Raw genomic sequence first — 14,244 nt, 5'->3', positions numbered from 1 at the left:
TTTATTTCTATATGTTGTTATTAATCGCCTTGAGCTTATTTCGGAAGGAAAAGTAGGGTACCAACATTCATTGAAACAAAGGTGCTTTCAGCAGTTAGCAAAACACACACACACATATATATGAATGAATACAGTGTATTATTTGCCATCTGTAATACTGTAAACCTGTAAGCACAGTTGCAAATTTAATCTTACATGTCGATCATATAAGAATGGCAAAATGATGAACTAAGTAATTGGCAAAATGGTGTGTTCTGTTGTTCAAAGCAGCCCATGTGTAATGAGACCTAGAGGATTTGTTGGAGCACAGGAAGCAATCAGAGACGGGATCTGTTGCCCTGCCAGCAACTTTTGCCAGAATAACAATTAGTGTTGGACTTTGTGGCAGTGTTACCGGCAGATGCCAATTAGGCATAAGAGTCAAAGGAAAGCCCAAAAAACCTGTATTTCCTTGTCTGTTCTTTCCCTGTCTCCACATTGAGTGGAATACTATCTAGCAAATGATTCTCTGGCATGTAGAGAAACTTATATTTCTGTCACAGCTCTTGGAACTCTTCCAGAATACTGGCAGGAACTTTAGAGTCTTATGAATAGCTATCTATTCTTATAGCAGGTTTATTTTTACATCCTGTATTCATTTCACTTGAATACACTATGCTGGCACCCACAAAGTGCATTTATCATATTTTTTCAAGCACACTCTTCAGGGCACTTGTGTGTGTGTGTGTGTGTGTGTGTGTACACATAGGATCGGTGTTTTTTCACATTCTAGGCTAGCAGTCTTGTGACTTTATAGATCCGTATGTATATAATTGGACAGACATTTTGCAAGTATAGTGATGGGTGTCTAAAAGCCCTGATGTATAATTGATAATGACAGCAATGCGTATATAACAATTGCTAATTCTATTTGAATTGTGTTGGGTGGGAAGGCATTGAAGATTTTGATATTTTAATTATCAAATCATCAATTTTACATAGTTTTTTCACGAAAAGATCTTTTGTTGTTTTGTTGTTGTTTATTTATTAAATTTCTGTACCACCCTTCATCCAAGAATCACAGGGTGGTTTACAATATAAAAGCAAAAATAAATACCATAGCAGCAAACAAAAACAATAGCCCTCCCCACACAGTTTAAAAGTCCATAGATTGTTTAAATAGCCAAGGCCTGAGAGAAAATGAATGTTTTTGCTGGGTGCCAAGTCAGTGCCATATTCCTAACTTTTCATTTATTTATTTTTTTATGGTGTGTGTGTTTTCACTAACGTACAGCAGTATCCAATGATACAAAATGGGGCGAGTCCATCCTGCTAGAATGCCAGTTAGTTGTTGGCTGTTAGCACATGGGGCTCTGTAGTGATAAACCTGTGTCATGCATCGCTTGCCTTAAACGCAACAATTCTTAGTTTGGACGGAAGGCCCATCTAGTCCAGCATCCTGTTTTACAGAGTGGCCAGATAAGTAGGAAGCCGAATTGCAGGAAATGAGCCCAGTATCCTCTCTGGCGGTTTGTTACCTAGCAACTAATAGATTAGAGCCATACCGCCTTCGAACCTAGAGATAACATATCAATCGTGATGTTTCACTGTTGATAGACATGTTTATTAATTTGTCTAATCCACCTGTTTCTGAGCTGCTTAACACAATTGGGTGGGTTTTGCTACACTACACTTGGCGCTAGTGAGGTCTCAGACTGAACTACCCTGGTATGCCAACATGGCGGTCAGTGTAGGCAGTACTGAATTAGATGGGCCACAGGTGTGATTTGTACACTAACTTTGCTATGTAATGGGGCATTTCTGGATTATCTGTTGTGTGGGTGAGAGGGAAGGCAAAATTAGCAGGAAATTGGTCCTGATCGTGTGGTTGTTTCATTCATGCAACACCCTGAATGGGGAGGGCTTGCATCGCAAGGACATGGCTCCCACATGGCTTTGAGTGCATGTAAATGAGGTCTTATTTCTTCTTCTGTGGTGTTTTTGGATGTCTCGTCTCTTGAACTACTCAATTCACATTTGCTGCAACTTGTATATTTATCTTACCTGGTGACTTTTACACACACTTCTCTTGAACTTGATGTTATTTCTGTATTGAATGTGCCTGGTGAAGCACATAGTTCAGCCCCCTTCCTGGCTGTTCATGCCTGGCATTTCACAATAGAAGCAGGTGATAGTTTGTTTTAAATATGATTATCTTTCGTATCTTGACATGTTTTGTATTTTTCTCCTGTTGAAAAAGGAAGGCTCTCTGGAGAAAATGGTGGGGAGTTGAAGGTCTTTGTAAAGACCTGACCTTTATTGGGATACTATTGGTCCTTCAGAAGTTGTTGGGCTCCAGATCCCATCAGTTGCAGCCTGCAAGGCAGCGGTCAGGGGAGTTGTAGTCCTGGAATAATGGAAGGGCCGCAGGCTCCTCATGCTCATTCTTCTCATGAATCTGGATGGTAGAGTGTAACCTGTTAGGGTCATGACAAATGTCAATGTTGCTGGCTGCATAGCTGTATGTCTTAGCAGTGGGGCCACAAGTGGGGAGAGAAGGCGGAACGGTTCAACACCTACTTTGCCCCAAAAGGAAATCAGTGCCCAACCCAGTGATAACACAATAAATGCTGCGAGGAGGATGCTGCAGCGCAAGATAGGAAAAGAGGTGATGTGTTGTAGAATAATCCAATTGAAGAAGCTAACAAATCTTGGCTGGATCTAGGCACCTCAAAGAAGCGATTCAGTTGCAAACTCATACAGGGAAATCTGGTAGAGAAAGATGGGACTCCACAGCGCCATCTGGTGTAACGGTGTTATATCACATATACAACACATATAAAATGCTTTTTCTTTACCAATCTAGCCAAGTCCCATGTTGCTGGTTGGGAAGGAGCCCTCATAACAGTTTAAGCTTCAGGGCCCAAAAAATGTAAGGCCACCACTTCCTCTGCCTGCTCTTTAACGATGCTATGTAAAGAACAGGTAGAGGGATTTTATCTCCCTGTTTTTGAACTAAGTACCACTAATAACTTCATTTTTATTCACACTTTCCACTAATTTATGCGTTTTTGTAAACATTGGTTGAAGAGCTACATCACAAAATTCAGATAGGTGTGAATTTCAAAGGACAGCTGTGTTTCAGTTTGCATGTTGCTACAGAAATTGCAAGTTTGATACGTTCAACTTTAAATGCATATTGAATTTAACGTCTCATCCATCCCTTATCCAGGCTTAATGTTTTGTGTTAGACATACAAATGAAATTAAGGTAATGCGTGTAGAGGAATTAAAATCACGTAATATACAGATGATATATCCCTTTCAGATGTCTTAGACTGCAGCTCTCATCACATTTAGAGGCACTAAGTTGGTGAAGTCTGGTATGCAGTTATAGAATTAATAGGAATAAGTCAAAATTATTTTGTTAAGTTATTTTGAATATTAATACCATTGATGGAAACTTGAAAAAGCTTGTGGGAAACTGAAATGTGGAGATCTGGATGTACTTGCTATCTATGTGTTTTCCATGTGAAATTTAAAACAGGAAAGGAAAACACTTTGGAATGGGAAAGAAAACACTGTTCGAAGAATTATTGCTTTAAGAGACAGAATGTGCCGAATTGAAACAGAAGACTCAAGAAATGTGTTCGGATACTTGAATAAAGCAATATAAGTGATCAGAAAGAACATGGCTGCATTATTGTTGTTGTTGTTGTTGTCGTCATCAAAATCAGTTTCTAATGAATGCTTTGTAGCTTCTTCTGAAAGGCACCAAGTACAAACCTTAAAAAGATTAATGTCTAAAAATGGTGGGGTGGCGGCACAGAGCAACTGACAAGAGACAATAGGGAATATACAGTTTGCGGCCTCCTGTTACACTTTCTGATTTTGTGTTGCTGCAGGCACTGGCTCTCTTCGATCAATTAAGTTCTAGGCCTATTGAAAGAAACATTACCTCACTTCATAAAATGGAGGATTGAAAGCATGAACTCTGTTCATTAACTTAGTTTTCTGTTATCAAAACAAACAATAATTCTTATTTGTGTTTTACAGTATGGTGTGTGCATAAAGGGAATGTGTTCTGTCAACAATTATAAATTAATATGTTTAGATATTAACATTTCCCAGTGACACTGAACGTAAGACAGCTTTAAATAATGTGACGGATTAGGAGACCCCTAATGTCTGAGCAAAGCTTTTATTGTATATACAGCTATATATAATAGTACATCTGTTGTAATCTTAGTTAAGGGAGGGTATCGGATCTCTGAAATGGATATGATAGGGCTTCTCACCAGCTAAATTTTGACCAGATAAAATCCAGTACTCTTTTGAAAACTTTAAAATGGCTCCTTTACAGTGCTGCAAAAATATTAGAAATATGATAGGACAGTCAGAATTCAGTTTTATCATCAGCTCTTAACTTTTGAATAATGGCATGTGACTTAATCTGAGTGGCCTTTCATCATTGCATCCATAATTACATCCATTTATACTGATCTGTTTTGTCTTTGAAATAGAAGAAATCCCTAGTATACGTAGATTTCATTTATTTAGGACTCTTCCAAGGTGGGAGTCTTCCTGTATGAGAAATATATTGATGCTTCATCCCCTAGACTTTGTGCTGACTTGGGCGAATTAAGGAATTAAGAAAATTGTTACGTAACGAATAGGCTTTAAATTATGGCTTGCAGGAATATTACCTCTCATTGACAAGTCAGTGCTGTGAGTTGAATGGTGTTTGATCCAGGCTTCTGCTAAAGGAAAAGACGACAATTTTTTGCCACTTACCCCTTCCTGCTACAGATCCTCCATCCGCCTCAGCAATGTGTTCCAGAGGGGCTGAGAGGCCTTTCAGAGCTGCATGAAGGGTGTTGCACAGGGAAAGGATAGTTAGCTAGAGTTGCTTCTCGCCTCCTTTCAGAGATTGCTTCCACTAGATCAGGTATGGGGAACCTTTGGCCCTCCACATGTTGCTGAACTAGAACTTCTTTCAGCCCCAGCAAGCATGGCTAATGACCAAAGATAATGGGAGTTGTAGTTCATCAACATCTGGAGTGTCAAAGGTTCCTCAAACCTGCTCTAGATGAAAAGCCATTCTGCAAGCAGAAAGACCGCCTTGCAATTCTTCTAGTGATCCACTATACTGATGGCAGCTGGCATTTCTAGCACGACGGGAAGTATAAGGGAAAATATGATGGGAAATGTCATCTATTTAATCTGTCCAACTGACACTGAAAGACATGCACAAGGTGTGTGGAATGTTGTCATCTGCACTCTGCTTTGAAAAACAGAAAGGCAGTCTGAAAAGAATAGGCTTCTACACAGTCAGTCAACTTGTATTAGTCCAAAACTAGCTGCTTTCCTTAAAATTCCCCTGGTGTGTCTTATTTGTATAGTCACATAGTGTTATTACTAGTGGCTACTGTATTTACGAAATGTTAGCTTACTAAAATGTACACTCAACAGTTTGGTAAACTATTCGTCCGACATCGTTTCCAACTGAATATGAGAATTTGACCACAGAAGGAATCAGCAAGAACTAAATTTGCCTTACACATAAATAAGAATTAGTTCACATATCTGATTATGATTTCTTTTAATCAGAGTTCAGAAAGAAAAGTAAAATCGAATTTCTTTCTCTTAAAGCCCTCTTTCCATACCTTGACCTCATATCATTTGACCTTTGGGATAGAGAGAAAGGCAGCCCTGAAAAATGAGTGCAGTTGTCTTTTTACTTTCACGGATGCTCAAGACATCTTGGTCACAAAAGTTCTCTTTTTTGAAAGAGGGAAAAAAATGCAGACAACTTGTCATGGGAATGGAGACAACTTGTCATGAAGAGCTTGCAGCATCTGTCATCCTTAGGAGGAACGTATTAAGCTGACAGAGGCCTTGTGGCTCCATAGTATAAGTCACAGGTGTTATTAACCATAATAGCTCAGTGAAGAGACTCATTTAATAAGAGGTATGCAGCTGTCATCTGGGCTAATTTGAGTGTATTTCTACCATCAATTTCACCAAGATAACAGTGATTTGCGCAATACAGGGCATTTCTTGTCCTTCTCTTAAAAATTCAAACCATAAGTATTTTTATGGGGTACGTGCAGTGCTTGTTCTTTGCATCCCAAAGGCCAAATAAGGAGTAAGACACAGTAGGTTGGGTTGAACTAAGGGCCAGTTTGTTAAACAACGAGCCATATGAATATTTGCAGAGGGAAACCCCTTTAGGTTGGGGACTAAACGGAACCCCAGGCCAAGCCTGCAGCTAATCACGTGAACCAACTTGCCTGAAGAAATGGGGAGTATATACAAAACACTGCTAAACCTTTTGTTACGTAAATACTATACTGGTATTGTCCAGGAGGGAGAGAACATGCCAGTCGGGCATGTGTCTCTGCCAGGGTCCTACTCGAGTGTAGGGCTGTACTCCTGACAGTAAATAGTGGGCATTACCAGAAATGGGGAGTATGGCAGAGATGCCTGCCCCTTATCCCAGGTATACCACCCTGGGATAAGAGAGGAGGCACAAACCTCCACTGGCCAGAACAAGCAAATGGTGAGCAAAAGACTCCTTCATGGCTGAGAAGCGACTATAGGTCATACTGAGAGTTGGGGGGGGAGAGTGGGTGTCGCTAAGAGAGGGAAAGGGGGTAAATGTGGCCTTTGGCCTCTAAATAGGGAGTTGGCTCCGCTCCCACCGCTTTCACGTATGGGGGGGGGCAGTGTGGTGATGCAGAGCGTCCCCCAGGAAGCAAACCACAGCATCACAGATCTCAAAGGTGTTTGTTGCTGAGACTGGCTGGCTGAATGGTATTTCTGTAACTTTCTCTGTTGAAAAATAATTTGATTTAGAGTATTCAAAGTACTATTCCACCAAGAGTATGATCTCATATTTTAAAGAACATTTCTAAGTCGTTGCTGTTCCCCATTACACACTTCTCAGCTAATTAAGACCTGGCATTGCAAAGTTATTGTTATGGGTTGGGTAGGGAAGGCTTATAATTCCTGGATCTAGCAATTAATTAATCCAGTTTATTTGTAAGATTTGCCACACAGCAAATGGGTAAGAAGCAAAGCACCCCTCAGATCCAGATAAGGAAAAAATGGTGCTTTTAGGAAACCATTATCACAAGCAGTTTTAATTATCTTCTGTTAAACCCAGTGATGTGTATTTTTCATTGTTACTAATTAAATGACTGACTGAAAATCTCCCAAAGCCTTAAAAACTAAAAGAATGTTTGTGTGAGATGTGTATGAGAGCATGTTTACATTGCATATTTAAGGAATATTGGGCTTCTTGTGCGTTATGTGTTCTGTACAATGACATTTGTTTTGTGCCGATGAATTTTAGGAGGAAACAAGTTGAAGAGCCAACCTTTCCGTCTGAACTGGGCTTGGATTTCTCTGGAAAAAGAATATTATGTTGTAGACGAGGAGTCAAGGGTTCTGGAAGTAACACTCAAGCGGAGAGGATATCTGGGGGAGACATCATTTGTTAGTGAGTATGCCTTTAATTTGTCCGAATGCAATTTTATTAGAGGAACTTACAAACCATCAAAATATGATTAAAGGGTGGTATAAAATGGTTGAAAATAAACCATACTCTTAATATTTAATCAATGCATTTCTGCAGTAAAATGGTCAATTACAGCAATTCTTGGCTTCATTGGTTATCTGCACAGGTTGTGTTTTTTTTACAGTTGACTACAGCAGAGTGGCTTTCACATGGCTTCAAAACCATGAATGCACAAGTTTATAAATATGTTCAGGATTGTGGACTAGTCATATTTGACTGACTCATGATTTATTGAAAAATTACTTGTTACTGTATAGATTTTTAGGATGCATTCATATAATTCCGATTTATTTCATTGGTTACTGTGTATCAAGGCATTACTTGGAACATTTGGGTACTATTAACTTGTGGTTGTCTGCCCTGTTTTGGGTTCTGTGACCTCTTTAAAAACTATTTTAAAACTGCTGCAGTGAATATTGGTCTTAAGCAGTCATAGTGCACACTGAATGAGAGAGAAAGTGGCCAGAAAACTGTTAATGTTGTTTAATGTTTCACAAAAGGCAGTGAACTTTCCCAGCTTCAGCAAAATGCCTTGACTGCCTTTGTTTAACAGTGAACTCTTGTGAGAAACAGAGAAAAGAAAGTCAATAAGAAACACCAAAGTGTCCTTTATCAGATGCTTTTCAGAAGTATTTAGATAAATGTGAAGTGGAACATTCCAGTCGGCCACTGGATAACGCATGGAGACGTTTTAAAACACATTCCTCGTAAGGCTCAGTGTGTGGAAATGCAGCACTGCAATGCCAATGCTTTCCTATAAGTAGGGCTGGGCGATACCTGGTTTTCAACATCACAATATATCACCAGTTAAACATTGCAATATTTCAGTATATCACAATATCTGAAATAAGGCTGGAGCTATGCAAAGGTGAACATGGTAATGTCCTGGCAACTGCTACTACTTAAGGGTCTAACTCTAAAACTGATACATTTCTACTTACCTTTAACATATTGTTACAACTGTTACATTATAGTACTACAGTACCAATAATAGCACATTTTCTCTAAAATTAAAGCTGTAGAAGTAATTAGTAGCATAGATATCAAAGGTTCCCTAAACATTAATTACATTACTAAGAAAAAAAGCAAATTCAGTGTCACACTTTTAGATATTCAAATATAATTCACTATTGAGTCTTAGTTGAATGTATACATCGCACAACACCAGGTATTTGATTGTTTGTTAATTTTCCTTTTTCAACCAGGACAAAAATAGAGGGAATGAAATTGATAAATTTCAACAGAACAAAATATAAACAAAATTTGTATTTTTATTGCCAGGAAAATTTGCATTTCTTTTATGAACCAGGCCAAACCAGAAAGAATGGATAAATTTTTACAGAACAAAAATTATTAAATGAAAATTATATTTTTTGCAAGGAAAATTTGCATTTTGGTGTTCTCTGGCAATAGAGATGCCCTTTGTATTTGAAGAACATTGTCAGCCGTGCTGAACACACTTTCAAATGGCACACTTGACCCTGGCATAGCCAAAAACCTCTTTGCAAGAACCTTCAGCACTGGGAAGGATGCCTCATGAGCCTTCCACCACATCAGAGGACATTCATCAATGTCCCCTCTTGGCATAGCCATATAGGAGAAAATAGGGAGCATAAGGAGGTTGGGGGAGACACAGAAGAGGCTCAAACAGCAGAGCAGGGTGGGTTTTTCCTTTCTTTTACTCTGAAGCAACTTGCAAACCAAGAAGCATCCCAAGAGTACATTTCCCTCCTGCTTGCAATTGGGTAGGAGACAGCTGAAGACTCGCAGAGTTAACATGGGGCTGGTAGCATCCCATGGGCTGTTTCTGCCCTGAAAGAAAGGCACACACAACAAGCACTGGGTGTTTCCCCCCTTTTATTCTGAAGCAACTTGCAAGCCACAATCACACACAGAGAGAGAGAGAGAGAGAAGGAGAAGGAGAATCATGGAGCGAGGAAGGAAGCAATTTGGAAGGGAAAGAGTTAACACAGAGAGAGAGAGCACATGCAAGCAAAGCATTGCAGAGCAGATTGAGGTAAATAAACATTGGAACACACATGCGGAGAGAAAGAGAAGCAGGGAAGGATAATTGGGGCTCCTTCACAGAGCAAGGAAGGAAGCAACTTGGAAAGGAAAGAGTTGAGAGAGCGTGCAAGTGAAGCACTGCAGGGCAGACTGAGCTAAAGAAACATGGGGCTCAAGAAGCCTCTCAGCACAGACCCCTACACCTCCAGGAAAGTTCCTTGCCGTAGTGCCATGGCTCCAAGCAAAGCATCAACTGGGCACACCAACAGAGGGGGGAGAGGGAGTCAGGAAAACACCCCCCCCCAAAGCAGTACAGTTTTAACAAGGGGCTGGCTGCCCTTACAAAAAACCAAGTGTTGGCTGAGTTAATAGAAAAAAACCCGGTGCTTTTTGCTGCTGCTGGCTGCTGCTTCACAAAAACAAATGCACCACACACCAATGGCAGGGGGGAGGGAGACACACCCACAAGCGGTACATACATGCAGGTGGAGGAGGGAATGACAGAAGAAGGTAAAATGCCAAAGGAAGGTGTCTATTTTTTACTAACCCCAGTTTATGTCTTTACGAGGAAAGGGCTCCAGAAGTCGGAACCTGCAGACTTTCCCTAAGCCTGGCACCTTTAAGCAAGAGCCTTGAGGGAAGAAGTACCTGCTTGCCAGCTGGGTGGCCAGAGCTACCTTTTCTCAAAGCTCTGTTTGGCAATAACTATTTGGCGATATTTAAGTCAGCCTGCTGTAGTGATTTGTGGTCATTTGCTTCTCCTGCAGCAGACAGGGAAGGTTGAGACTGACAGTGACTGCTAACAGGTTCTCAAAACTCTGGCAATATCTGCTGCACAATTTTTGAATCTGCCTGCTGTATTTAATTTGTAGTGTTTTACTGCTGCTGCAGGAGACGGAAGGGTGAGACTGACAGTGACTGCTAAGGGGTTCTCAAAGCTGTTTGTTGATATCTGCTGGGTGATATTTGAGTCAGCCTGCTGTAGTGATTTGCAGCTATTTCTTGTTGCTGCAGAAGTCAGGGAAGAGTTGTCTGAGGTAGAGTTAGCAAGAGCTGCACACACAGGAAGAAACATCGGCTTCCTGGTTTTTCCAATATTGTGGTTTTTTTTAATACCCCACACACGATAATTAATTGCAAAGTCATTTTTTAAAAAACGGTTATCGTGATTTGATCTAAAACCCGATATCAGACAATATATTGATTTATAGCACAGCCCTAGTAAAGGTAAAGGGACCCCTGACGGTTAGGTCCAGTCGTGGCTGACTCTGGGGTTGCAGCGCTCATCTCGCTTTATTGGCCGAGGGAGCCGGCGTACAGCTTCCGGGAACCTATTTATCTACTTGCACTTGACGTGCTTTTGAACTGCTAGGTTGGCAGGAGCAGGGACCGAGCAACGGGAGCTCACCCCTTCGTGGGGATTCGAACCGCAACCTTCTGATCGGCAAGCCCTAGGCTCTATGGTTTAGACCACAGCACCACCCGCATCCCTAAGCACAGCCCTACCTATAAAGTATATGCATAGACATGCCTTCGCTGACATAAATTGTAGAAAATATATTGGTTTCAGTTGCAATAAAGACTCTGTGACACAGTGTGTTGAAGAACAGAGGTATCCCATTTTACACACACAATTCTTGCTCAATACAGCGGATTTGAGTAATCATTTCCGGGTTCATTGCTTCTAGGGAAAAAAATCTGTTTGCATGTCCATTAACTAGGACAGTTGATGGGATGAAATTTGGGGCAGTATCCCAGCATACAGTTCTTTTCTGCCATTTTCATGGGTGAACCGATACGAACATGCACAAGAAAGAGTGGCGGCGACATGTCAGATGACACCTGCTGTTGTGTCACACCACACTCACTGGTGTGAATGAAAAGTAGAGTGACATGGTGGTAGATTGCTGAAAAAGCAATTACAGTTCTGTAACATAGCAGGATAATATAGTGTGAAAGAAATGTTAGAAACTGGGCCAGTAGTGCTAGCATTATAACCAGGAATACTATCACAATAATCCCCATATCTGAATGTACCATAAGTCAGAAAAGATCACATGGCCAGATCTCCCTTTTTTTCTTCCATCATTTTGACACTTAAAAACAACTATTAGCTGATCAAGTATTTAAGAGCAAACCTGGTTGAGCAGGTTTAATGCTGACTTAGGCTTTCCTAATTATATCAAGCATTTCTAATTAGGTCTGGAGTGTAAGAACTGGAAGTCCTAAAGTGGAAATGGTTTTCACACTTCACAGCTTTCAGAAGTTTCTTGCGGGCTATCAGGTTCTCACAGACCTGGGCGAGGGATTCAGCTTGACAAAGGTTCATTATTCTCTGACAGAGAGGTAAAGTTTCCTACCTGATGGTGTCAAACCATAAATTAAATAAAATAGTTCACTTATTTAAGCTGAAGTAGCGTAGAAATGTTAGACATTAAGAAATTCAAAATCTAACTGCATAGACATTAAACTGCGCCCACTTTTTTCTCCGTTTAAAATTATAGACAACAGTAAAATCAGACTTTTGCAGCTGAAATTTTAAAAGCTGTCAAGGACATAACCAGTATCTTAATTGTGTTGGTAGAATTGTGTATGGCACCCTCTCACTTTTTTAATAAGAAAGAAATCAGCTTCAGCCATTTGATTCTAATATGGATTTTAAGGCATCATGCATACAACTTATTAATACGTCCAATAAGTAACAGAACTAGTTATTTAGGTCCATATTAAAATATCACCAAACTGAGGCATCACCAGTATTGCAGCAATAGCATTAAGAGCCACAGAATTGTCAGGTTCGCTTTGGACGATCAAATCAGTAACATTAAGCTACAGCTGCAGTCAGTTTTCAGTTTTCTAAGCAGAAAAGGTCTGTGTTTGTGTAAAAACATGTATTTACACATACACATAGCCTCCCAATTGGGGCTTAAAAATGAACCAAGATTTTATATTCTCAAAAATGAGAGAACATATGTTTTTATTTTTTGTGCCTGTAGACTAGGATGCATCTTACAATCTGTCTTGCACCCTGTGAGGTAAATGCAATTTTGTCTGCAAATCTCCTCCAGCATTCCGTCTCAAGGTTGTTACTCTGCATACTTGGGTAACAACTAATACCACCTCCTCCACCTCCATTTTGTCTATGCTGATGTCTTACACGTTGTTTAAAATCTTCTTTAGCTTGTCATTGTAATAATTGTTTGCCTTGTCTTAAATTATTTTCTTTTATGAGCAGGCCCATGGATAAGTACTTTTTTGTTGTTGATCCTGATGAAGATACTGCTCTGATGGGGATTTTGATATACATTATTATTATTGCTTCTCACAAAGAAAGATGGGCCAGCTAGAAAAATTACTGGAGGAAGTGAAGATCAAGGCAAAGACAAATCTGTTCCCTGCTCACCATCTTTCCTTCCTCCTCACCCATTCTAGATTTCTGTTTACTCACCTGTATGTCTCTTTTGGCTGTTAAATGATACAGCAGGTTGCTGCAGGGTGCAGACTGATGCTGTAGGCTTCTGTCTGCACTAGCTTTTCTGGGACAGGGATATTGATATATATGTTATATATGTGTATATGACAGTTTTCTGAAATTTCAAAAAAATAATAATCTTGAAGTTGTTCCTCTTGGGGAGTAGAAAAAGTGAATATTTTCTTAACCCTTTATTGTTATTTCTTCCAAATATTCCTTCAGGCATTGGGACTAGAGACGGAACAGCAGAAAAGGATAAAGATTTCAAAGGGAAAGCCCAGAAACAGGTTCAGTTCAACCCAGGGCAGACAGTGGCTACCTGGAAAGTAAGAATAATAGTGGACAATGAATACGAGGAATCAGAGCTATTCCAGATTGTTTTGTCAGATCCAGTCATGGCTGCCCTGGAATTTCCAGAACAGGCAACGGTGGAAATTGTGGATCCAGGTGATGGTATGTGGTTTTTTCCTACTTTTTATTCCTGCTTTAATTTTCCTCCCCTATAAAGGCACTCCAATCCTGTCCCCATGGAATGGAATTCAGAATTGGATGACAATGGGTGGAAAACAATTGCCCCCTTCTGTTTGCAGAAGGGTTTTTGATGCAGTGGATGCCTCCACTAATGGATGGTGGTGGGGGCACTTCTTGCCAACTCTCATTTCACTCTTCACCCTCAGCCTCTTGCACTCCTGAGAACTTGTTGCAGAGGGTTTTGTGGACCCTTCAGAGCAGCATGGAAAGTGGTGTGAGAAACCACAGGGAGGGGATCAGTAATGGAACTCCTCATTCCTTTTCTATTAGTAGAGACTTCCTGCTCAATCATACACTGTTCCATCAACAGAAGGATAGTAGTAGTCATAACAACAACAAGAACAACAACTTATTACTTATATCCCGTCCATCTGGCCGGGCCTCCCCAGCCTCTCTGGGTGGCTCCCAACAGAATATTAAAAACACGATAAAACGTCAAACATTAAAAACTTCCCTAAACAGAGCTGCCTTCAGATGTCTTCTAAAAGTCAAATAGTTTATTTCCTTGACATCTGGTAAGAGGGGGTTCCACAGGGCAGTCGCCACTACAGAGAAGGCCCTCTGCCTTGTTCCCTGTAACCTCACTTCTCACAATGAAGGAACCACCAGAAGGCCCTCTAAGCTGGACCTCAGCTGGACGATGGGGGTGGAGACGCTCCTTCAGGTATACTATT

At 40.5% G+C, this 14,244-nt stretch overlaps 1 protein-coding gene across 2 annotated transcripts in view; it reads left to right on the top strand.

The window, feature by feature from the left end:
• Positions 1-14,244, top strand: part of FREM3 (FRAS1 related extracellular matrix 3) — an 83,176-nt gene that overhangs the window by 23,439 nt on the left and 45,493 nt on the right. For both annotated transcript variants that reach the window (XM_083456971.1, XM_083456972.1), the window contains exons 3-4: positions 7,336-7,482; positions 13,262-13,492. In XM_083456971.1, coding sequence (XP_083313097.1) covers positions 7,336-7,482; positions 13,262-13,492 — 378 coding nt within the window. The remainder of the gene's footprint in view (positions 1-7,335; positions 7,483-13,261; positions 13,493-14,244) is intronic.

The sequence above is a fragment of the Podarcis tiliguerta genome (genome assembly GCF_965153285.1).
Source record: "Podarcis tiliguerta genome assembly, chromosome: 9".
NCBI lineage: Eukaryota > Metazoa > Chordata > Lepidosauria > Squamata > Lacertidae > Podarcis > Podarcis tiliguerta.
Note: the sequence above shows the minus strand (reverse complement) of the source record. Positions and strands in the feature narration are given on the sequence as shown.